At 38.2% G+C, this 26702-nt stretch overlaps 1 protein-coding gene across 1 annotated transcript in view; it reads right to left on the bottom strand.

Annotated features, from left to right (window-relative positions):
- The window catches only part of myo1d (myosin 1D), a 74160-nt gene that overhangs the window by 28753 nt on the left and 18705 nt on the right, over positions 1-26702 (bottom strand). Inside the window, exons 5-17 of the mRNA XM_017483866.3 lie at positions 25350-25403; positions 24826-24921; positions 23309-23425; positions 22976-23179; positions 20996-21141; positions 20776-20890; positions 20491-20661; positions 13035-13105; positions 11227-11301; positions 11009-11141; positions 10744-10910; positions 9020-9227; positions 535-758 (exon numbers count right to left, since the gene is read on the bottom strand). Coding sequence (XP_017339355.1) covers positions 535-758; positions 9020-9227; positions 10744-10910; positions 11009-11141; positions 11227-11301; positions 13035-13105; positions 20491-20661; positions 20776-20890; positions 20996-21141; positions 22976-23179; positions 23309-23425; positions 24826-24921; positions 25350-25403 — 1781 coding nt within the window. The remainder of the gene's footprint in view (positions 1-534; positions 759-9019; positions 9228-10743; positions 10911-11008; positions 11142-11226; positions 11302-13034; positions 13106-20490; positions 20662-20775; positions 20891-20995; positions 21142-22975; positions 23180-23308; positions 23426-24825; positions 24922-25349; positions 25404-26702) is intronic.

The raw sequence follows: 26702 nt of genomic DNA on the forward strand, positions 1-26702 counted from the left end.
ACACAAGCACAGTCCCTTTAACTTATCAACACTCCCTTCATGGACCAAGATGAGCGAAATCTTTCATATATGCAAATCGCTGAAATGCTTGGAGGAGGGAGATTCACACCCATAAAAAAAAGGTGTAGAGTAATGTGGGTGTAGATACGGATATGAGTGTGGGTGTAGAATTCAGATCTATGAATCTACACACAGAAATGTAAGCGAAACAAGCCTGAGGTCAGTTTCCTTGAACGCTAATGACTGGGTGAGTGTGGAGGCTTACATATGACATCACATGCCACACTGTATGAGTCAAGTTATTACCACGCCAGATCTCTACAAAGGAAACATGCGTCACAGATAAACATGATGTTAATTATTACTGCTCTAGAGTAGGACTTAACGGTGAACTAGAGTCATAATCGACTCCTACGTTACAGCAGGGCACTGATTCCTATTCAGGTCCTAAAGTGTGTGCATCTATGTGAGTGTAATACAGCAAGGAATTGAGGATTAGAGATAATGAGTTTTAGTGTTTACTATGTCTCTGACCTGTTGTAGATGTTTCTTAGCGCTTCCTCAAACCTGCGCAGTACTTTGGGAGGTGTGGGCCACTTCACGTGCTTGCCGTGATCCTTCATGCTGCGTATGTTTTGGAAGCGCCGGTGCACCTCTCGGATATAGGACTTGACCTTGTAACGCTGGTATGCGCGCAAAATGATGAGTGCAGCCCGCATGCGACGGTAACGTATTCTAGCAATGGTTCCGCGCCATACCTTTAAGAAAACGAGAGGAAATTATGGAAAGGAACAGAAAACAGACACAATTACAGATTATTATAAATAACCATTACTAATTAAAATCATTACATAGGTAATGATAGTGGGTGAAAATAAAACAACACGTACATATGCAGATTGAAAAAACAAATGGTGATCTGTGATGGCCAAAGTGCTCTAGCCCTCGACTTTAAGCATTAACAATACAGGGTAATGGATCTCCAGGGAGCTGTTTAAGCTGCTCAGCTCTCAGTAACGATAGTGCCGGCTCCCTTCTGTCCACAACGACTCACTCACTCACTCGGTGCAGCTAATATGTGCTTGAATAAATGTTTGTATAAATAAAGACATATTGGCACTTTTACTCATTTCTTACACTGCATGAAAAGTAAATATTCATATCTGGACAATCATTAATTAACCTTGCATCAAAATCTGCTCCAGAAATGCCCCAGTCTGGGACTGGGACTAGATTTCCTTTTCTTCCCATTTTTAACGAAGCAAGTCATTAAATATTGAGTCAAGCAGCTAAACACATTGATCCTTGTTTGTAATGTGACCATGACTGGATTTAAGTGCTTATGTAGTTCTTGCTTATGTATATTGTTGTTCAAGGCCAAAACTCATTTTCAAAAGCATTTCAATACAAATAATAATTAAGTAATAAATGGAATCAAAGAAACGAGTGCCTAAAATTAACCAATGACAAAAAGGTTTGCTAGATTTTGTTTTTAAAGGCATTAGCTGAACCTCACACCACATTAATGTGATCATTCTGCTGATTACCTAAAGCACTAAAGCCCATGCCAAACACTGCACTGCAAGAGCATTCAAGAAACCATTACAAAAGTGTCCTATGGGTGTTTTTCTAAATGTACTTGTTTAGTCTGATTTATGGACTATCACTACAACAAATGTACTTGTGTAGTCTGACTCATGTTTAATCTATTACTACACTGAAGAATATCATTTGTGGTTCAAAATTTCCACTTAAGTTATAAAGCAACATTTACATATTGATATAATACCTATGTCTGTACAGTAAATTAGGTTTGTAATCTATGTGTTTCTATTTAAAACGTGCCATTATTTACTTTTTCTCGAACTAGCATATTTTACTTAAGTGGAAATTCTGTCCTTAATTTAAATACATTGATCCATGAATGGTTTTGTTCAGTGTAATTGTGAACTGTGCCATCAACATTAAAATACTGCAGTGATTTAAATGTAAACCTTAAGATTTCAGACTCAAGATGTGGAAAAAAAGTGCTACATACATATATAAAGAATAATGCTTTACCAATATACCAAAATATGAGCAGGTATTAGGGATGATTACTGGAATAAAAAGGATTTTACCTTCCAAAATAGTAGACAACAATCAGAATTTGTTAAAACATTGAACAGACTCTACATCTAATTGAAAGAGAAACATTTCACACAGTAGTTCAACATAATCTACACGAATAACAGAATCTACACATCATTTTGCATATCCTCCCAATATGGGTCAAAATTGGGTGGGCTACAAATCTAAAACTCGTGATTTAAAAAAAAAAAAATTATTATTATTTCAAAGAATTAGCATTTTTGTTGTATAAACCTATAAGTATTGCAGTAATAGCCTCATTTCATTGTTAAGTTTTGGTTTGGAACAAAAGGTCAACATATGGTTAGTGGAATCAACTAACGTTTTGATTTCCAATAGGGGGAACCATTTTCCAGGGAAAAACAGTCACTCCAATCTGCTGCATGCTGGGAAAGCAAGAGTAATTAGTCTAATTATTAACATGCAGCCAATGGACATGTGTGGAAAGTGTTGTCTGTGAGTCATGATGCAGGTCAAAGAAACAGCAAGCCACATCAGCCCAAGCAGAACAGCATAGCCTACTATGTTTACATTCTGCACTGACAGCCGGATATGGTCACAGATTTACTATTGACAAAAAATAAATGGAAATAATTAGGAACGGTTGAACAATCCAATCCTGCGGTCAGCACTGACTCTGACTCACTTCTATTTAAAACAGCAGTGTATGTTTTCTTAGCAGTTAGATAGCCTTATTAAGAATGATTATTCTTCTATTCTTTCTGTGTGTTAGTTACAGTGAGCGCTATTGTAACTCCCATTTTTATGAGCCTTCTACAAGATCCATAATAAGATTAAATAGGCTAATAGAGATTGCAGAGAAAACTGCAACCATTCTCTCTATGCCCCATTGTATGTCCGTCTCTCCCCCATCAGAGATCGGTGTGAGTCATTGCTACACACAGTACAATTTAAACCGGCGACACAGTCACGCTACATCACATCTGATCCTGACACTCCTGTCATAATATTTCCTGTTTTGAACCATTACATCAAGATGCCTCCTGTCACTTTAAACTGAAAGTTTCTAGCCAGATATTCACTGTGTGACCAATGAGTCTATGTTGACGATGCAGGAGACATTTAAACAGGAGTGCAGCCAGACGGGCCGTACCCAGGGGAATGTGGGTAAATTAGGCCAGGAGCAGCCCCTGGTTCCCCCTCCCCTACTATAAGCCAGTTGGATTGGTGTGTTAACTACTTGGACACGTTGCTGCATCGCCTGCCTGTGCTTTTATGCTCCAAATTTACAGCCTGGCTGCGGAACTCTCACTGCAATAAAGTGTGACAGATTGCAATGCTAACTAGCTCTGATTTGGTTTTTAATGGACTCATTGGCTGAAGAGACATGTTAATAGCTAGTTAGCCTTTTGTCAGACACTGGGTTGCATTCACTGGAATCAATCAACACTTCACAAAATACCAGATTTACAATCACTGCAAATTCCTCTTTTTGAGTCATGACAGAACTGCAATTCTTAATATATATATGCTATTCCAATGCATGCCTTGTTCCTTCCGGTGTCACCTACAGATGACTGAGAAAATGCGTGCTGGCTTATCATTAATCAGCCGGACAGGCACGCAGTGCAGCAAAACCACCCCCAACAATCAGGAGTCAAATTCCAGCACACAATTGCTACATGTGGAAAAACCTACTGGGGAATATCTGCGGTTCTCCACAACACACTTGCTGCAAGAACACTGGCCTGATAGCATCACACTTTGATAGTGTGACATGATTCAGCACAGGCACAACAGATCCCTAACCGCTAATCACCAGAGACTCAAGACGAGTGAGGGAAGAGTAGGAGTGAGAGAGTAATGTTTTTCATAAATCAATAATGCAGGGCTGAGCTGCATGCAACTGTGAAGGAGACCACCGTGTTTTTTTTTTCCCTATGACCTCTAACAGGCTTCTGGAGTGGGTTTGTTTGAGTGTGTGTGTGTGTGTAGGGGGGCTGTCATTACTGCAACAGCATGGCCACTGACGCAACTGTCACTGCCTCCACATGCACTAAACACTACTCTCTCTCTCTTCTGACACATAATGAGTAATTAGTCATATGCCTAATTCAAATCAGTGGACTTTTATATTTGACAAACATTAAATCGTTACCACCAATCACATTTTACTAAGAATTCTTCATTTTGTTCATCGTGTCTTATGACAGGACAAAACATTCAACATCCTAAGCACTACGAAAGTCAATGTTTGCTGCTATAGAAAAGATATTTCACATAGAACTACCGCTCAAACAAAATTCTGCCAAGTCACGAGATGTCGATTAACTACTGACACTGAGCAACGTACCAATAGCCTCAACAGATTCCATTCAAAATAATGGATAAAAACCATTTTCATCTCTCAGTGAGTTATGCAGCAGACCTTGAGAAGAGCTTATTGAATGGTCTATTAAGCACATACATTGATTGTGGTCAATGCATTTTTATATTTCTCTCATAGTCATGGACTAGACTTTGAAATTGGAGTCATACACAGCAAACGTGCTCAAAAGTAAAAAATAATAATAATTTTTTTTTTTTTAAAGGACACATTTAAGAATCAACAATGTTACTTCATTGACCTAGCTTTTAGGGGTGTAACAGTATGGTGTATTGTATTATATAGTTTGATACAAGGCTCTAAATTTGATACGTCTGCATATTAAATGATACATTCAACAGACTGCATAATAAAGTAGGCAATTCATCATAAAATACTGCTTCTATTATTATAAACCTTCCTGTGAAAAAGTGTTTCACTCTTTATCTCAAGTTGAAGAAGAAGAACAAGGTTTTATTTATATAGCGCCCTTCCAAAGCTCAAGGTCACTTTACATAGTATATATTAAATACATACAAAACAAATGTAATAAATTGGGGGGAAATTAAAAAAATATATTTCAAACATATGTCTTTAGTTGGGTCTTGAATCTAGACAGGGAAGTGATGTTACAGAGAGTAAGAGCTAGTGAGTTCAATAGTTTCAGAGGAGCAACACAAAATGACCTTCCACCTGCAGTAGACAGCCGAAATCTAGATATGGACAAATGGCCAAGTTCTGATGATTTAAGGGACCGAGTAGGGCAGTATGGATGGAGTAAGTCAGACAAGTAGGGAGGGGCAAGACCATTTAGTGCTTTGAACGTTAGAAGTAGTAACTTAAATTGAATACACAATGCCACAGGTAGCCAGTGGAGATCATGCAGAAGAGGAGTGATATGAACAGAGCGCCAGGTGGAGGTGAGAACACTTGCATCTAAATTTTGAAGATACTGTAATTTTGAAATGTATTTTTTGGGCAAGCCAATAAATAGGGCATTAAAATAATCCAGACGTGAAGTGATTAGGGCATGAACTAAGATTTCAGCATCAGTCAGAGTCAGAGAGGATCGAAGACGCGCAATATTATGAAGGTGGTAAAAAGACTTTTTCAATTATAGAGTTGATATAAATACACCATATAAAAAGTGTCATATAAAAACACCAATATTACACGCAGAGGAAGAAGATTTAACTACTTTTGACTGAAGTAGTTGAACCAATAAACAATATTTCAGTTTTATTATCATTCAGTTTGAAAAAGTTCAGGGACATCCAGTGTTTGATGTCCCTAATGCATGCAGTGAGTGAATCAGAAAAAAGATGGCTTATCAGAGTTGGTGGTATGACATCAGCATAACAATGAAACTGAAGTCCACTCATGCGTATGATGTCACTAAGTGGATACCTATAAGTAAAATTAAAAAAACAAACAACAAGCTTCTCCTAATCATGCTGTTTTTCACAAGCTATTTTTCTAGAATATTATGATTATTAGTATATTAGCTCTGGAGATGGTCAGCAGCAAGGAGGAACAGAAAGAGTCAGTTGCTTTGACAAGACGCAAACATAAAAGCATCAAACTCATGCACAGGTGCATTCAAAGCGGCAAATATAGAATGCTTCTCAATAGTCGAGGACACAGGATTCTAAAACACATCTAATGCTACACACACTTCACAGTATAACTAGATAACAGCACAATATAAAATAAATAAATAAATAAATAAATAAACAAACAAAAGCCTTGCACTTCAGACATGGACAGAGTCCTTGAGTAGCACCAGTTAAAGCTTGGCTAGAGAGCTAATGCTTAATTAGCAATGCTTTACTTTTATTACATAGGCTTTTGTTTTGTTATATACAGCTAAGAGTCTAAACTGAATCATGCCAACATGATAATTATTAAGTTTCAATTATTGTACTTTTACTATGTTGAATATTTTTATCAACTGAAAATGGAAAGCAAACACATCAGCACATTTGCTGTATCAGAAATGCATCATATCAATACACCACCATACTGTATTATATTGAATTTGAATTTTGTGTATCATTACATCCCTACTAGCTACATGGATAGCAATCTAACTTGTACACTTAGCAAACGCTATAAACAGTAACATGTGCTAGCTAACTTACCTCAGTTTAACTCTTCAACTTAGGGCAATTCTACTGTGTGAAATATTGATAAAAGTCACAGTGTGTCTTATTTGGTAATCTCTTTTGGTGACCTCTCTCAGTGTCCTTTTATTCTGAGCTATTAACAGATGTTCCCACAGCTGAAAGCCACCATTAGCATGCACCACTTTATATTTACATACCAGGTATGAAATTGTTGTTTTTGTCCAAGAAAAAAAGTTTCATGAACATTAGTCCAGGTTATCCCTGCTGAAAAAACCCCCAATAGAAACCCTCATTGAATTTGTAAAGGTTTTAATGGCTATACTGGGAATTGTATTGGTTTTAATGGAAACTGTAATGCTCCCTGTGGGTCCCTACAGGTAATTTGTTGCCTTCTATTGGTGGCATGGTAATAATAAATATGGTAAATTGTTTTAATGGTTAGCTGATTGTTTGTAATGGTATCTATAGTGGAAACCATTAGAATTTCACTGATGTTTTTTTCCGTAGGGATAACAGAGCTATATCAGTAATATTAGCTCTAAAGTGGTACACTTACCCAACTGGGTAAACCCTTGGTTCTATACTGAACAATAATATAATTATAGAGTGTTTTCCTATCAGAGAGGATTCTGAGTAGAACACTAAGAACCCTTAACCATCCAAACAACCCTGGATAAGTCCTTCATACTAACAGTGTATAGAACTGTTCCCAAAATGAGGATATATTTGTATAATGTATGTTGAGTACTGTACTGCTGGAACAAAAAATGAACACAAACATGACAACAATACAAAATCATAAACTCAAAAATTAGTCTTTACTCCAGCAATTAGGACTTCTAAAGCTGGACAGCCTTTAAGCAGCGGTTACGAGAGACAATAGTGCACTACTGAATACTATCCAACACAGAAATATATTAAATGGTAGTTTTATGCAGGAATGCTTCTTTGAATAAAAGACTACAGATTTATATGACAAGTTAAAAACGGAAGGATTAGGAAAAGTAAATCCCAGGTGACTGTCAGATATTTGAAGAGGCTTGTTGGGATAAATTTGGATACATCATATGTCAGAAAAATCCATCACAGGAATTCAAATGAACAACAGGAAACAGCTCAAGAGTAGCCAGTCACATCAATCATGCTGCTTAGAGCTTTTACATTCTACGAGTAATGCTGTAATATACCCATTTCCAGTAAACGGCATATTTGTGATATTTTAATTCATAAAACTTTGACATTGTAACAAAAATTGTAGCACAGAGGTTAATTAAAAGACTAGCATAAACAAGCAAAGCTTTATTTATCTTCAGATAAATAAACGCCTTTATCTTCAGGCATAAACATATTTTTGAAAAATCATTTGAAGGACAAAAAGGTTCATGAATAATGCAGAGAATGTTTGTATTTAGTAGCTGCTAATCCGTTTTGCTTTACATGTTTTTTTTGTTTGTTTGTTTGTTTTTCAAAAGTCGTATGTGAGGGGTATTAGCTTTTTTTAGACTTTGCGCATTAGAAGCAGAACAGCAGAGGAACAGCTCAGGGAGGTTTAGAATGGTAGCGTGAAATAAGCTGTGAAGGAGCAGTGAATTGAGACGGACTGAAGGTCAGAGTGAGGCGGACGTGTATGCAAAACACGTCTCTTTTAGCTCAGAGCTCTTTTGCTTGCTTGTAGGCCTGAGAATATATCAGAGATATACACATCGTGGGGCTGATCCTTAATCAGAAGAGGAAAATCTATTTCTAAAAAATGGAAGCCATTCTGAGAGTCTCAAAATTTTTGTCAGTGAGCTCGTTTGGGGGACGAGAGCTGTGGCACAGATTCTGCCAAATCTCTCAACACGGGTACTCTTGACATAAAGCATTTCAGTCTGCTAGGTGCTGATAAAAGGCCAGATGATATAACACTGACAACAGAGACAAGGAGACATAGCAAGAAGCATGCAGACTAATCCACATGAAGATTGAAATGCGCGTTGTGTGTGATTGTGTGTGTTTAGCACCTAGGTGCCCGTCACTCAGCGCAAGCACTGACATTGCACTCTGGTGAGACAGCCATTGCCTGAAGTGAACAGCATGCTTAATAAAAGTAGCATCATCCCTGAAGATGGGACTTTATCTCAGGGGATAAGGGAAAACACAGCGGTGTCAAGCCAATATCTATTTTTGTGAGCCAGCGCATGGCTATGTCAATACAAAGGTCATACAATCAATCTCAAATATAGCCAGAGTGCAGATTCCACACATTGATGTCTGCAGTGATGTGCAGTATTGTCACACAAGGAATCTCTGTTTTCGGCTTCTGTTTACATTTCTGTTTAGATCTCTATTCCTTTTCCTTAGGCCAGGGTTATACTTTTAACTATGCGTATGCAAGCAGCAGCATGCATTCAACTTTGTCAACAATTCAACAATCCTGATCAGATAATGTTCTCACCTTCTGCAGAAACAGGACAATCCTCTGCACCATGTTGGCTCTTTGCTCCTCCAGGCTGAAGATGGTGCGTGGTGTACGGATAAACACCTTGGTCTTGCCATAGGCCACATCATGCTCAAAGCCACACCCTTGAAGCAGACGTTTTACTGCCTCCTGATCTGAAGGCAGGTCATGGTTCGGCCATGTGAACTCAGAGATCATCTTATACCTGACAGGACAGTGGAAAGGAATAGCAGTGAAAAAGTGAACTGCACAAATTATTGTCGTCAGATAAGCACTGATTTTCTTTGACCATGACAAGGTATAAATAGAATCTTCATGGTGTCTTTTTGTTTTGTGTTGTGGGGAACAAAGCTATTCTATTTTCACCTTTAGCCATTTTTAGGGGTGTAACAGCACTCAGGACCTCAGTTTGAGGTGAAGATTCACCATTCAAACATGACAATGATCCAAAACACAGTCAGCAAAATACAGGAGTGACTTGTGAATGTGAAGTCTGTGAATGTTTTTATTGAGCGGCTCAGCGAAAGCCTTGACCTGAATCTGACAATGTTTTGTGAGAGGCCAGACAAAGTAACAACGACATTTTCCAAGCAACCTTAAAGGCATTGAGACATTCTGCAGAGAGGGATGAAAGAAAATTCTCAAATCCAGCTTGCCAAGCAAGCAGAAACCAATCCATTGTCAAGGGTGCTTCGACAATGAACTGAGTAATAAGTCTGAATACTTGTGTAAGTGAAATTTAATGGTTAGCATGTTTGCCTCGCATCTGCAGGGTTGAGGGTTCGAATCCCTCTGCCCTCCCCGTACATCAGGGGTTTCCTCTGGGCATTCCGGTTTCCTCCCCCAGTCCGAAGACATGCGTTGTAGGATGTCTAAATTGTCTAAATTGTCCGTAGTATGTGAATGGGTGCATAAATGTGTGTGCCCTGTCCAGGGTGTCCCCCACCTCTTGCCCTCAGTTCCCTGCGATATGCTCCAGGCTCCCTGTGACCCTGTGTAGGATAAGCGGTATGGAAAATGGGTGGATGGATGGATGGATGGATGAAATTTACTCAGCTGATTACATTTTTCAATCTGTATTACTGCACACTGATGAGGAAAACAACATACTGGTAATTCATAGTAAAATAAAAGGAGGACACAATAGGAATGCACTGTATGTGATTGAAAATAATGTGGGATAGGTTTCTTTGAAATAATTCCCCCAGTGCCATTAGGCCATGCCTCACTAAGTAAGAGATTATAATCCATGCATGTTCAGGGCCTTCTTTTAGTTTTAGTTTTACACAGATTTGGGGGAGTGACAGTAAAATATCTCTCTCAATTAGAGTAACTAATAGAGTCTTTATGCAACAGGAGTGTCAAACTGAATCTGATCAGTTCTTTAGAGCTCTGGTACAAGTGTTATAAGGATTTACAGTGAGAACCTCATCTACTTAATTTGTGTGTAATTTGTGTTGTCATGCTTGAGGTCATTAGACTATTAAAAAATGGAATTGCTTCTGTTTGAGTCCTAAGCCACACTGCTGTGATTTTCATATTGCATGACCAACCCTATTTCTTCTGAGTATAAAATCAAACATGCACTGACTTCCTGTAGAAATTCCTAATACAAGTTGGACTCACTGCATCACAAAAGCCATCCCAAACTATCATCATCATCATCATCATCATCATCATTATCATCTCATAAACTGATAGGGTCCGCAGAGGATGCTTACCTCTGTAAGAAGCGAGGGTACGTTTGACGGTTCGCAAAGCCGGCACGGCGCACACGGACATTCTCCAGCAGACCCAAGTACTCTACCTGGTGCTTACAGCGTTCATACTCAAACAGCAGGGGCGACTTCACGTCATTGGGTTTGATGCAGCGCACATAGTACGGTTCCTGTACACATCATCAGAGGGGTGATAAACAGTACATTAGTGTTCATGTGTTCACTTCCTTAACAAGCAAGCAGGTACAAACATTGTCTAAATTCTGACCTTAGAGGCCAAGTTCTCCACCAGTGAGATCATTGAGTTCTTGAAGAGTGTGGCTGCTGTGAGGGGACGCTTGGTGACTTCGGTGATGCTCAACTTACCCTCAGGCCACATGGCCTTCAGAACAGGGTTCGAGCTGCAACACAAGTCATAACGGTTAAATGAAAGCAAAGCAGTGATTTTGGGCATGAATAAGCAAGCATGCTGGTGTTGATATTGACCTGTTGTACAAGAGCCTCTTGAAGTCCTGGAAAAGGGTGTCCTTGTTCTTGTCGATGAAGCCCACCACTGAGTAGCTGATATGGAAGATTTAGAACACAGTGAAACATCAGTTAACAAATTCTATAAACATATACAGAGAAGGTGTGCTTTTTAAATGTCCTTGTTTCATGGAAAGACTTAAAACATCATAGAAGTATGTGAACCCTAAGTTGAGAAAATGACAGGAGGTGGGTGGCCAATTTATTTCCCACTCAAGCTCAGACTTCTAATGTATGTGCTATATTAAGTGTTGTCAGGCTCCTGAGAGGAAAACAGCATCATGCCGCTGACTGACAGAGTGCTCTATTTCGTTCACTTTCACTAGATCTTGGGTGCCACAACACTGAAAGACCTGCCACCCATAGTGGAGAGACGAGATCTAGGGATAGAGAGGAGTCCAGACCCAGAGGACCTGAGCGAGCAGGTCGTGTTGTAGGGGAGAATCAGAGCACCATGATAATTTGAGCTAAGAGCTTAGTATGTGTAAGAAGTCTAGCAGCAGAGTTTTGAATATATTGCAACCTAGCAATAGAATTAGCAGGTAAACCAATGAGGAATGCATTGCAATAAATATTCAAGCCGTGAGAACATATATGCATGAACCAATGTTTCAGAGCCTTTGAGGATAATGAAGGGATAGAGGCGAGCCATGTGACGAAGGTGAAAGAATCTAAAATCCAATTTTAGAAACAGAGTTTATATGAGCTTCAAAGGTGAGGGAGGGATCAAATATGATGTCTACATTTTTTACAGTACTAGATGGTTTAATGAGAGTACAATCAGTAAGGCCATAAAGGATATTTTTAGTAAGTGTTAGTGTTCAAATAATAATGATCACAGTTTTGTCCATGCTCGGTTTTAAAAAGCTGGAGTTAAGCCATCCTTTTAGTTCATTTACAAATGCTGATAATGGACCGGTCTGGAGAGTGAGAGCAGATCTACAAGCTGTATAGATTTGAATGTCATTAGCAGAACAGTGACAACTGAAACCATGATGGCGAATAATTTGACCCAAAGGCAGGACATATTATTATATACATTATATATATATAATGAATAGTAGAGGTCCAAGAACAGATCCCTGAGGGACAACTAATTTCAGAGGTACAGTAGGCGACTGACAGTCCTGCATGGAAATGTAAAACTGTCTATCCGCAAGATATGAAGTAAGCCAGGAAAGAGCAGCACCCATGACACCAATATCCGAGAGGCAGGAAAGAAGTAAGTCATGACAGACAGTATCAAAAGCAGATCTAAGATAAAGTAATAGAAGAATAGAAAGAGAACCAGAGTCACTAGAGAGTAACAGGTCATTAACAACCCTTATGAGGGCAGTTTCAGTACTATGGAGAGGATGAAAACCAGATTGAAAGGGGTAAAAGAGATTATTTTGAGCAAGGAATGATTAGAGCTGGGAGGCAACTGTACTTTCCAATATTTTGGAAATGAACAATAAGTTAGAGATAGGCGAAAATTAGAAAGAACAGTAGGGTACAAGTAAGGTTTTTTAAAGAACTGGAGTTAATTACAGTGACTTGTAGAATCTATGAAAGTGCATATTGATTTTCCTTTCATTTGTGACCTGTCTGTATAATGTTTCCATCATATATTAGTTAAATAACACCTTCCATCCCAAAGCAAGACTTTTGTTCAGTATATTTATAGCAGTATTTAGTTACCAACAGCACTCTACTGACTAATTCCAGCATCTGTAACTATGGAGAACACAGGAGGATGAAGCATCTAAGCTTTCTGCATGTGTACTTACACCACGTCACCAGCATAGTGGCGAATGCGAAAGTCTCGGTCAAACTCTAGGCTCTTGTCAGTGGGGGATAGCTGTAAAGAGACACAGATTTAAAATAAAAAAAGGGATGAATCTGGCTTTTCATAGGTGATACATTGTGTATAAATGTGTTAAAATGATGAATTTGTTATAAAAATTTATGCTTATAAAATATGACTGAAGCTGCATTATCTGGCATGATACAACAGTGCTGAGAAGACATTATATCAATATGCAGGCAAACATGGGTCAAAGAAAATACACTAAACAAAAAAAGAGTTTTAGACCATATTATATTGATACTTTGAGCATTTAAGATTGTGTATATCATTGGTATACATATTTACTACGTAGATTTATACAGAAATGTAGGTTTTGACTTTAAAACTGCTATTAAAAACACAGAACAAATCTTAAATCGTAACAATCAAGATGTGCTCTGCCATAAACCTGTACAATGGAAGTGCAATCTCTCATCCTGCAAACATCCTATTAAAATATTTGTTATGTGAATTTGAGAGAGCTAACATAAGGGGGCGCATGTCTTCCTCATATTAGTTTGCCATTAAATAAATTAGCCAGCACTGCAACAAGGCCATTGGAGTAGTTCACTATACATTAATCTATACATTAGTCTCTATACATTAGTCATTATACAACTATACAATAGTCTCAGCCTCAGACACTTCACCAAGAACCTCAACTAGTATCTGGCATCTTTTGGACATTTTCCTAAACAGAAGCAAGTAAACTTTGTTGGACTCCTTCTGTGAAAGTATGGGTCTTGTTCATTGATGAAACATGTAAGACTTCTAGCAAACTAGCTAACCTGCCAATCAGCTAGACAGCTTAGTAGTCCAATGTATAATACATAATGTTAAATAAAATAAGGTATTAAATAATCTCCTGTGCCACTCAGAGGTTCTCACTGCATTGAACATTACATACACTGAACATTACTTATACTGATGGGGTTCCTCATGGTTTTTTCCCCCGTCAAAGATATCAGCGGGGAGGAATGGCTTGGCAGGTGGGACCAAAGTACTTCATTTGTGTTACAGGGACAACACACATCCGCAGTCATTCACATGAATGACTCTCAGTGCTGAAGGTCACAACACTAGTTTTGGCAGTGCCAAGGCGATATGTGAATTACTTTCCCCACAAATATAAATTTAAGACAACTTACTACTTTTTTTCACCGTTTGCCATTTGTTTTTTTCTATCAGTGTCTAATTTATACCAGTATACCATCCATTACTCCACATCCATGGTATGTGGAAAATATCACTGTTCTCCAACCAACCACTAAATTGCACAACATCTAATTGCACTAAATCTTTTTGATATTATTATATTTATGACAAGCAGTGTGTCTTATGCAACAGCAATACCATCTGTCATCTAATACACCAAAGCGGGAGCAAAGTGGGATGATGCACACTGTGTCGTAGGACTGTGTATATATTTCTGCCTGTCAGTGCTTGGGCTTTTTATTGCAGTACTGGCATGATCATTGCTATTGTCTAGGTGCTGCTGCAAGGCTTTATGGGCATATTTTTGGTGTGTGATTGCTTCAGCTGCAGCAGACAGTAAGCTTACTGCTGAGGAAGCAGAGTGAGCTCCTATCAGGAGTGGAGAGGCCACTTCACAGAGCACTTCACAGAAAGTGGAACAATCAGGAGCTGGGTAAGGACCAATTTAAACACTGATGGGAAGGATACCAAAAGAGAGGTGCATTTTCATTGAAAGAGAGAAGCCTTGAGGATTATTTTTGGGCCTGAACGCCAGAAGCAGATCACATTTCCATTCATTGCCCTCCCATCCCATCTGCCTGCACAGCTCAAACAACTTCACGGCTGGCCAGCACAGGCCAGGATTCAGATGGATCAGACAGAGCCTTCTGAGCAACCTGCTGAGTTCCCTTCCTCGCCACATCTCTCTCAATCAGTCTCACTCTGAGATGCACACACACTCACACACACCCATCTATAAACAAAGAACATCAAGGTTCATCAGCACAATAATAGAATATCCAGATGCACAATGCACGTTTGATTATCTAGTCAGATGGAAAGGAGGGCACCAGACGGAGATAAGTCACACTGCGGAAAGGTGGAAGAATTGAGAAGCAGAAAGGCTTCGCACCTCATCTAAATATAGAGAGCATGCCTCTAAATCTCTAACACACCTGTTTTTTTGACGATGCCAGAATAAAAGCAGATGTGACATGTAGCAGAAGTGAGAGATGAGAGCAGGTTATTTGCTAAGTAAATGCCTATATTAATAATCAGGAAAACATTTCTCAAGACATAGTATGTATGCAGCGCTCTGGTTGTTTTCATTTAGATTTGTGTGTGTGTGTGTGTGTGTGTGTGTGTGTGTGTGTGTGTGTGTGTGAGATGTAAATAGGAAGTATAAGAGCTATGTGAGGCACAGCAGACAGGTTTTCCTGAGGTGCGAGAAAGTGAGCACAGCTTTAATGTCGGTTCTTGATGGATCACCCAGGCTCCAGCTCCACCCCCACCCCCTCCAGCTCTATTGCCATCTCCAACAGTGCGCCATTCTGCCCACCACCTGTGCTTCTTTCAACAGCATGATCATTATGATGGCACCAGAATAAACTCACTCTAACCACTGTCAGGACTGCCCCTCTAGTTAGGGTAGGACCAAGCAAAACAACCTCAGATGTTGCAATTTAATCTGAACCACTGTATTTGAAAGCAGAGGTCCAGGCAGTTTGAAGAGCACATTATCTCACATATTAGATTTAGTCATGAAAGCTCAAATCAGAATTAGACCTCCTTGCTTCTCTGCAGATTTTATATACAAGAACTGATTCTTGTGCCATAGATGTGCCATATATTAACTCAATTCAATTTGATTTGTATAGTGCCGGTGGCAAGGAAAAACTCCCTGACACATCAAGAATAAATACCCATGTATATAAACAAAATAAATATTTATTCATCAAGCTCTTAAAGAATGTAGTACTATTAATATATCATGCATAATGAGCTTTCAACAAATCAACACACATCTAACATACAAACCGGCACTATTAACAGAATACAAATGTAATGTCCAAGTGTGAAATGTAAAGGACGGTGATTTCAAGCAGCATATCTGACCCAGGTCAAAACGTCAAAGCAGTTTAGAACAATTTTGCTTGAAATTCACTCATTCATAAATTTTCCTTCTGCTTTTCCTGGCAGGCGTTGCATTATTAACAGACTGAGAAGGTCAGTCCAGCCTTCTCTATCCTCAGCCACAGATTCCAGCTCTTACTGGGGGATCCCCAGACGTTTCCAATCCAACTGTGAGATATAATCTCTACAGCAGGTCTTTGTTCTTTCCCATGGTCTCTGTAATGTGGGAGTTGCCCGATACAATTCTACAAAGAGCTGATCAGGAGGGATCCTTGTAAGGTGCCCAAACTACTGTACCTCAACTTGCTTCTGTCAAGCACCTCAGCATAAAATGGACCCTGTGGAGAATCATGGATTTGCAATCTTATTCTTTCTGTCACTACTCATGGCTCATGTCCATAGGTGAGGATAGGGACATAGAATGACCAGAGAGAACGAGAGAACTTCATCTGCAAACTCAGCACCTGCTCCCCCACCACAGACCAGTGCAGCTGTTAGTACACCAGTACAGACCAGTACAGTGACTGAAATAGCAACGGTCACTGTCAAAAAGATTTAAAGTCTTCTGCAAATAACAGGGATATTACTTCAAGCCTCCACATACTGAACACTTCTCCAACCTTGGCAGTGTACTGATATCCTTGATGTCCATGAAAAAATGTTTGCTTGAAATGATGTTGTTTTTTTTGTTTTTTTTAAAGAGCAATACTATGTAAATACATAAATCAAGAAGGCCAGAATAAAGCTGAGCAAGTTAAAAAAAAAAAGGCTATTAGAATGCCATCATAATTTAAAGAGCTCTCTAAGTATTAGTGATCAAATAAGAAACTAGACTAACTCCCCAAATGTGTGATTAATGAAGCAGTATATTCTTACAGATGGCAAATCTTTAAGACCATTAGTAAATCCATGTGTCTAGTTCCACAGAACAAACTTTTTTTTTTTTTAAATCCTCTTGCTCTTGCACCCAAGTCCTTTAATTCACTGTCTCCCACATATCAAAGGCATATATTTTCACTTCAAAAATAGTAGACAGCAATACTATTTTACACTGAAGCACGATCTCTTGGTGTAAAAAACAGCTCTCTGGTGGCTCTGAGCAGGGTTCAGAAATCATCTGCTAATTGGCTTCACTAGCTTGCCCTGTCTAATCAAAGCTTCATCAATTAATGAGCATGCTCTCGCCTCCATACAGTCATCTGCAACAGCGGCCTCCTGTCACATGCCTGCACCTTCACCACCATGTGCACCACAGGGAAAGGAGGAAGAGAGCAAAACAACAAGAAAACAAGAGGGAGGACTGAAGCCCACCCACCCTTCCCCAAACATAGAATCCTTGCGTGAACGTCTGTGTCAGCAAATAACTGTAATTAAGAATGGCTGGGAAGCAAGGCATTAAAATAACGCACATCTGGAACGATCAAAGCTATTGTGAGAGGGTCACAGTGAGAGTGTTGGAGACACTGAGAACATGGGGAAAGTTTTTAGAAGAAAAATTAATATGAGCGTTGCAACTAGATATGGTTTATAAAACAATCTATCATGACAGATTACATATCTAGGACATATCTGCCAATTCTGTTGGTCTTCTATTGTATTCAACATCTTGAGGTGGATGTGACTATATTGGAATCAGGTGAGGTCAGGTATGAATCAGCGTAAGCAACATGCTCAAGTCTGCAACCCTCATTTACCCCACACACCTCTGTACCTAAGGGACCGTGATCAAAACACCAGCATTTTGAATACACAGTTTTTCCATTTCTCATGGTCATTGTGAGACCTCTGCTCTATAAAAACTGAGCCAAAGTGGATTATTTTTGTATAACAGCATAATCTGTAGTGTGTTCCTCTGCTTATAGTCACAATTCATGTATTAATGAACATACTTCACTTTTTAACTGTTTCTAGATAATGTATTATAATAAGTGCATTAATCATTTATGTGTTACACACAGAACTACTATCAGAGTGCATCATTCCTTGCAATATGATTCTATGCTACTTAATTCCACCTCTGTTGACAAATTGCTTAGGTTGCCAGGAAGACAACATGGTCAATCGTTCGGAGATCTGAAATGCCCACACCGATCTAAGCTGTAGGAGTTTTTGTAGCGTTTACCCTCTTAAACTCCCAGGATCTGTCAGAGAGTCCAGATATTTTCACTCTTATAACTATTAATCTTTTCTTTTAGTCTCACTGTAGTTAGTGAGAAATATGCTTTAAATAGGAAATAAAAAGCTGACATGTCAACAGGTATTTAAGAACATATATTTCTTAAATCTATCTTGGTAAATGCTTGAAAGGCTTTTTAACATTGGAAAGCATGTTGACAGAGGCTTTAATAAGTTGGTTAGGGTTCCCAAAAGCATCACAGGTGTAATTATCTGTGCTGTGAGCAATGTGCATGTCAGTACATCTGTATTAACTCTTATTAAATAGGAAATTCCTGATAATGGGCTTTCCCGGACAATTTTTTATGAAAACCAATAAGAATACCAGGATATCTCTGGACAGTCATAAAAGGCCATTAAACGTAGTTTCAGTTGCTATTGTGAAAGGAGGGCAAGTAGCAAGGAAACGAGCTTTAAAAGCAGAGAGGAGGCAATCAAGTAGTACTCCCGGCTACAGATAATGCAGGTTAGAATAGTGTGAATTCACTCAAACATACATACACTTAAAGGCACAAGACTTAATCCTCTGTGATGTACATTTCCTTGCTCTCTTCCTTCTCTCTTTTCCTCTCCTCGAGCTCACATATTACCCAATTAATAAAAAAAAACAAGTGCTTTAATAGAACTGCCTCAAAATCATCTAGGGTGCAAAGCCTTGCACATTTAGAACCAGTGAAGTATGTAATTTTCTGTAGGAGGCGACTGCAGAGAAAATGTAAGGAGCAAAACAAGAGGTGTGGGGGGGAGATTTCATTTCATGTGGATTTCATCTTAATTATACCAGGGTTAAAACATGAACAATTTAAGGAAATAAAATGTCAGGGAGGTGAGTAATGGAGCACGGAAGGAACAAAAAATAGTGGGATATGGTTTTAATGTCAGTAGCAGAGTACGGTCATTAGGAGGAATATTCTTTTCCCTCTTGCACATACATTTTCTTGGCCTTAGTGAAGAGGAGATTTAAGAATGCATACATTTACATTGAATATGCAATCTATACATCCAGCACCCACACACATACACCCTGACAGCAGAAATGAATCTCTGCCTCTCTCTTGGTTTATGTAGCTGCAGCAGGCACTTCTACAGTGGGCAGTAATCCTCTGCATTACTAATGAGCTGTCTTGGCCAGTTGCTAAAACAAGAGACTTAGGGACATTTTTTTTATTTTACTAGCATACCAGCATGTCCATGTTCAGAATCAGCTCGCAGATAGACGACAGAACAAACACGGAGGAACTCATGCAACCAGAGCTGGCATCAGAACTGGTCAATGTGAGACGTAACTAAAGACTAATTACTTCAGTGTCTTAGCTTTACTTTTTAGTACTAAATAAATCTCCATCGCTACCGCTCTTTCTCTTTAACATCTCTGCCAATGCTGTGAGCTGCAGTCTCACTAGCTCCCATTGGTTGGCTGTGACATCACCTAGAGCTCAATATAGACCCAGATACAAGGGGATCTTCCAATGATCACTGATGCCCTCTTCTGTCCATTTAGGGTAACACGCTTCCATGGACAGCATCAAAGCAAGATATGCTTAACCAGGGTTTAGAACTTAATAAACATCTCCAGCGGTTCGGTTTTGTTCAGGGATTCAAATGAGCACTTATAACGTGTTATCAAGTACTCAGAGTGTGAACTCACTGCAGGGCACAATCGCACGCACACTCACACACCCATACACACACTATGGACAATTTAGAAATGCCCATCTGCCTACAACACAAGTCTTTGGACTGGAGGAAGAAACCAGAGTACCTGGAGGAAACCCCTGAACCACAGAGGGGACGTGCAAATTCTGAACAAACAGGGAGGGGGCGGGAATTGAACCTCTGACCCTGGAGGTGCGAGGCAAATGTGCCAACCATTAAGCCACTGTGCGTGATTCAGTTCCGTTAAATTTAGATTTTTCCCTTTTCCAGTTTCTCAGTAACTTGACAAGCTGTGTTGTTTTTGTCTTACAAACTTAAAGAGAGAAAAAAAAAAAGGAAGCGTACTTGTATCACAGGCAACTTTTGCATATAGTAGTGTTTTTGTCAAGATTTCTTTGATTTGAAACTAAAACCCTGTGGGCTGAATCTAGACACCAGTTAGGTGTCCAGGGCCATACCTTGCGGCTGGTGTAATGGGCGTGCTTGGCCAGTTTGCTGTTGAGTGCCTGTAGGAACATCTCATCAGTCACTTTCCCAACATTCATACATGCCTCGTCCAGCACGGCGAAGATCCCCTTATGTTGCTGCTCCACTAGGTCCACGATGATTTGATTATTGAAGTAATCGATCTGCTCAAATAACATAGAGACAGAAATTGCATGAGTTATACAAGTATATCATACAATCTCGCAAATGCTATAATGCATGGAGATTTATGAGACACAATCGTGTCTTGGTCCTACATGTTTCCATGGTATGCCCTCTCGCTGGTACTCCTCTTGTTCTTGCTTAAGCACCAGCTGAATGAAGAGCTGCTGGAGTTTTTCATTGCAGTAATTTATACAGAACTGCTCAAAACTGGAAAATGTAAATAAATAAATAAAGTTTTAAAAAAAAGGAACAGAGAGATGTCAGAAACAGTGTTATATTAGTCTTTGTGCAGGGATTAGATTTGAGACACACCTGTTGTTCTGAAAGATCTCAAAGCCATAGATGTCCAGCACACCAATCACTGTGTTCTTTCCATGGATTCTGGCGTCATAGTTCTTCACTTCAATAATGTCATTAATTCTTCCCACAATCCAGCAGAAGAGGCGCTCATAAATGGCCTAGGCAGAAGGCAACACAATAAGATTTAAGATTTGGCTAGATTGGTCAATATAGTCATTATTCTTAATATAATGTACATTACATATGCACTCACAGAACACTTTATTAGGAACACTATTCTTTATTCTCACTATTCTGTGGTGCAGTATTGTATCTTTTGCATTTTGCCAAAGATTCACGATTTTGTACTTGTATTGCTGCATCTATGACCCAATATGTATTGTACAAATGCGTAATTGGGTATCTTCAGCAAAAGCAGCTCGTCAATGTTCGCATGTTAGTATGAAAATGAAGTCAATTATAGTGCAGGAGTTGGGATTTGGTGGAGGAAAAAAATAATGCACCAAAATTATTGTAAGCTCTCAATACGCACTTTCATTTCTGAAATTAATCATCAGGAGGGTGTTTATTCTTAAGCTTTCCGGCTGGACAGTTTTGCTCTACAGACTCCTGCTTTGGTGCTGTAAGAGGCAAGTGGGAGTGTTTACAAAATTTGCATTGATTAAATTGTTTGATTTTAGCAGAATGTCCATTAAAACAAGTGTTTCACCAAGCACACTTAGCTCAAGTAGCTATTCCCAGATCATAATCAGATATCAAACTCGTCTTCTGGCAAGATAGTATTTTCAACAGCATACAACTTACATTTTTATAAGGAAAACTAATCTGTAAAATTTGTATCTAGTCAAACATGACAGAACAGGACAGTTGACACTGGGCCAGCAGTATTTACACTGCAGCTTAGTTTAAAACCATGGCAAGACAATGAGACGGTCAATAAACCACATATTTGTGTTTATTCTGATTACCCATAATCATTAGCATATAAAAACTTTGCAGATATACTGACTGCACAATCATGATATTATAATATAGCATTATGATTTTAATCAGAGCATATAGAAAGTGTTGGGTTTCAAAGCATATTTATAAACCTAAATAGTGAGGGCATAGTACAAATGTAACAGGGCATGTAAGCTCTTATTTTACACAAATCTCACAAAACCCTGGTGATTTTAACCCTCAGAGGTATATGCCTAGTTTACCCAATGTTGATATCTAGGTTTAACAGTCAATAAACACAGTTCAAACAGATATGTAGTCTTTTCTATCCTTTTTTTTTTTTTTTTTCAGGACACATACGTAGATGACACACACAAACCAAATAATTTCTATAATGTGTATGCAAGGTAAACATCTTTCACAGCACTGGCACCATTACACACTTTTTAAGAGTTAAACACTGGTTAAAATGGATGTGTATCTACTGCATCTGTTGCCTGTTTAAAAATACTCGAGTAAAAGTGTTAACTGGCCTTTGATTATAATAACGGATTCCAAATGAGAACATGCATCACCGATTATCACCAATCAAAATGTTCACCAACAAAAGTAAATAAGCATGTGTTAAAAGACTTATCAACCGTAAGATAAATATGTGTGCTACAGTTATCAAATTTAAGGCTATTTTCAATAATATAAAAAGTCACAAACTTTGAAATGATTTTCATCTGTGTCTTAAATAGACAGATGGATTGTGGGTAGATGGATGGATGAAGCTAACATTGTACAGCTCCACTAAATCATAGATACACAGTAAAATATGAGAGGACTCAAGGAGAACATTATACAGATAAAACAGCATTTCATTTTAAAATTCTGAAACACTGCATGAGCACAGTCGTGGTCAAAGTCTATGGCTCATTTGGGCTACCAAATAAACCCCAAATTTTCCCTTGTGGATCAGTAAAGTACATTTATACATTAATTTATCTATCAGTCAGGTGTGGATTGCTCCTATGAGTAAGATGATTAAAGCAGGTTCTGCTGTACCTTGGCCAGAGCGTCTCGGCCATAACTGGCCTCTTTGTCTGTATGCTGCTTGTCAATGACATCACGGCCAGTTGACACAGTGCGGTAAAGAAGTGCCTTCTCCACATTTTCCTCTTTAGTGGATAGTAAATCCCCAAGCACGGCCACTAACTTCGAGTTCTCAATCAGAATGACATCGCCGTCGTTGCCAAACTTCAGGTTGCCCTGGGAAAAATTAAACACCGTGTACAGCAATAAACAACACGTTTACCGGCATTAACTTATTAATGAACATTTGGGTGTGAGGATAACAAAGGCCAATATTTAGTCACAATTTCTAAATAACATGGGTACCAGGTGCAGGATGGTAGCAAGGATCTTGTAGACAGTCTGGATCTCTTCTGTAGTGAATCCTATCACCTTCATGGCATCTGCGACAGCTTTGAATTCTGCAGTGTCATTGATAGAGGACTACAGAGGTGGCAGAAAGAATGGATGATGGCAAGCATGACTGGGACAAAAATTTAAATTATTATAAAACTAAAATATTTATAGCTTAATAAACATCAATCAAGTATCATTAATAAATACCAATCAAGGAACAGGTATATGTTTTATAAATATAACATAAAATAACATGTAAAATGGAACAAACATTCCTCAATGGTCCATATATGTTATCCTTCTTCATTTTTCATTTCAAAATGTAAAATATATATGCAAATGAGATGTTCATAACAGTTTTAGCTTTAAAACCATTTAAAAAAATTTTTTTAAAAAGCTCCCGTATTTCTCCTTTGCTTGTTTTTAATCATTTCAGATTCATTTTGGGGCTAAAGTTAACCGCATGGCTCAGGTTTGTGTCAGCATTTACTGGGTAGTAGCAAGATGAGTAGATTAAATATTGTTGCTAGTACCTACTGTATTAATGTTGATCACTACATGATTTTTAAAAAATAATGGTAAAAGAGGATAATAGGTTAGCGTAGAAAATAAAAATAAAAATCAGGATTTTCCAGGTGCTGCAATTTAAGAATATTTGATTTTTAGAGTTTTTGTGGTGTAACAAGTAGAAACAATTATAAATTGGCACAATATTCAATACATTTTTTATTTATACCGAGTAACAGAACATTTTGCTTTTCTCCAAATGGCAAACAGTATTCCTCCTGTGTTACTTACAGCCGTGCTAAGGCACTGATTTAATGTATTACATTCCCATTACATTAATAGCTTCACAATTAAAGACAGAGAATCGCTGATGCAGTAACTAATATCCCCATCTCCCCAAGTCTCAGAGAACAACAACTCTAGACTTCCTAATCATTCCGATCCTCTGGTGGCTAATGTTTCCTGCAGTCTGGGGCTTATTTTCAACAGGAGGTAACCCTGGAAACCACAACCCTTTTGGATACAGAGGGAAGCTTGACCCGAAAATGATCCTATTAAAAAAAAAAAAAAAAAAAAAAAAAAAAAAAAGAGTGGGGCCTGGCCCACGATGTTTAAACCACCTCAGTGTGTGCCATGGCTCTGTTAACCACACAACCCAGTATGTTCCATGATGTCAGATTGTTTGTTGCCATAAATTTGTTTTTGTTCTCTCCCATTAAATGCTCATGTGGAGACAGCTGAGCCACCCTCCATTATTCTGCTCATTACACACTCATCTGGGGAGAGCCACAAAAGACTTAACCATTGTGTAATAAATATTACACATATGAACTTTTTGGACCATGGACAATCCATACCACTGATCATGTGACACATAATATATTGTCCTTGCTTTTTAAAAGACACACCGCAATTATTTTACAGACAGCTTAATTAAACAGGCATCTATGCATTTGATTCAGTAAAATGAAATGCAATACCTTGATATGTCCTCCAACTTTAATGTAATTATAAGCTACTGGGTCTTTCTGGATGTGCAGGGATCGCAGTAGAGACTCTGGAGCTCCTTTCACAAGCTGGGGCAAATAAAGAACACAGACGTTAAACGCCAAGATGCCAAAGTATGTTTCTGTATGTACTCATTTCATCCATTTCCCAGAACCTTTCACAACGTGGTCCACTATAAAAAATTACAAATACAAACAAACAAACCTTAACTCATTATCTACTAATGTAAGTCCAGGATGCTGTCTAATAACTAAGTATTGTATGTAAGGCTTGTGCAACCTTGTAAACACTTTAAAAACAGCAGTTCATACTTGAGAAAACAGTAATTTTCCTATGGTAGCATAACACTGGGTAATGGTTTCTTTTCAGTAGATGTCTATGACTTTGGAATTATAAATATAGGTTTAGAAGCATCTGGATAATGTGAGTCATCCCACCCCAGGCTACACTGACAAAACAAACCTATTAACATTTTTTTGACCAGCTCCCGATTCACCTGGTAGAAGGAGTGAAAACTTCTCTCTCCTTCTTGCTGGAAGATCACTCTAGACTGAAGAGGCAGAAGGTTTGACCAACATCAAATACAGTTCAAATGTAGATCACCCGACAAGATAGTAATTAAAGTAATTAATCTTAATAAAAGCTGGTTATTTTAAATAATCACCATATACCATTAGGATAAACAAAATAAATGCACTGATTTGTTTTTTTTTAAGGTTTCTTGTGTTTTTATGTCACATTTAAGTAGTTCATGAATGAGTTTTATGATCAGGTGTCCCAGACAGTTGAGATTGAAGGCAGGTGTGGATGATATGGCAAACACATCCATACTTGAAGATATTTTCAAGATAGATCATATGAAATTGTGATGTGAAATTTCGACAACAGTGGTAAACAAAACAAAAAGTGAAGCCACATTATTTTAAAAAAAAGTCCAGAGATATATTTTTTTATTATTTAACAGAAAAAAAAAAACAGGAAGTGGTGGGGGAAAAAATATCTAACCAGTCTAACTAATTCAGGACAAAAGACCTGGCACTTTCTGGTTTCTCAGTAACACAACAAGTTATTTTTGTCTTACCTTCAAGAGATATTAATTTGAGAGTAATCATTTGATTGGATTTCTTTCTGTTTTAAGGAAATTACATATAAAATGATTTGGGTTCTACTGCAAATCTATGCACTTGCTATATCCTTGTTCCTTGTTGATATAAAAGTATGAAATGACTTTCAGGATGTTATCTTAGCTATTTTCAAACCTCTCCTCAAGACACAAAGGTAACTGTAATCACCATGCAATACACCAATGTATTTGCCAGATTCTACTGCAAGCACATATGGTTTGGTTAATCAGTGACTAATTAAATTAAATCAAATGTGCTGATACCAGAAACCCGTGGAAAAGCTTGAGTGCCTTGAGGAAAATTTTGGGAAACAAATGTGTTGTTTTGGCCTGGTCACCTTTTTGGAAAATGCAAAATGAAACTTCCATTGCATTATTGCATTATTCTATTGCATTCCATTGCATTTATTCTAATGTTACATAGAATTCTATAAATGAACACATGGTTGAAGCAATTTATATAATGGGCAGTAAATATATTTTAATGAATTTTGCCCAGAACTTTAGAAAAAAAAATAAACAAACAAACTTGCAGTTTAATAATAGAATATAAAAGACACTTACACATATACTCTTTGGCCACTTATATAGAAACATCTATACAGCTGCTTATACATGTAATTATCCAATCTGCCAATCATGCTGCAGCAGTGCAATGCATAAAATCATGTAGATACATGTCAAGAGCTTCAATTAATGTTTACATCAAACATCAGAATGGAGAAA

This window comes from Ictalurus punctatus, chromosome 13 (assembly GCF_001660625.3).
Source record: "Ictalurus punctatus breed USDA103 chromosome 13, Coco_2.0, whole genome shotgun sequence".
NCBI classification, from domain to species: Eukaryota; Metazoa; Chordata; class Actinopteri; order Siluriformes; family Ictaluridae; genus Ictalurus; species Ictalurus punctatus.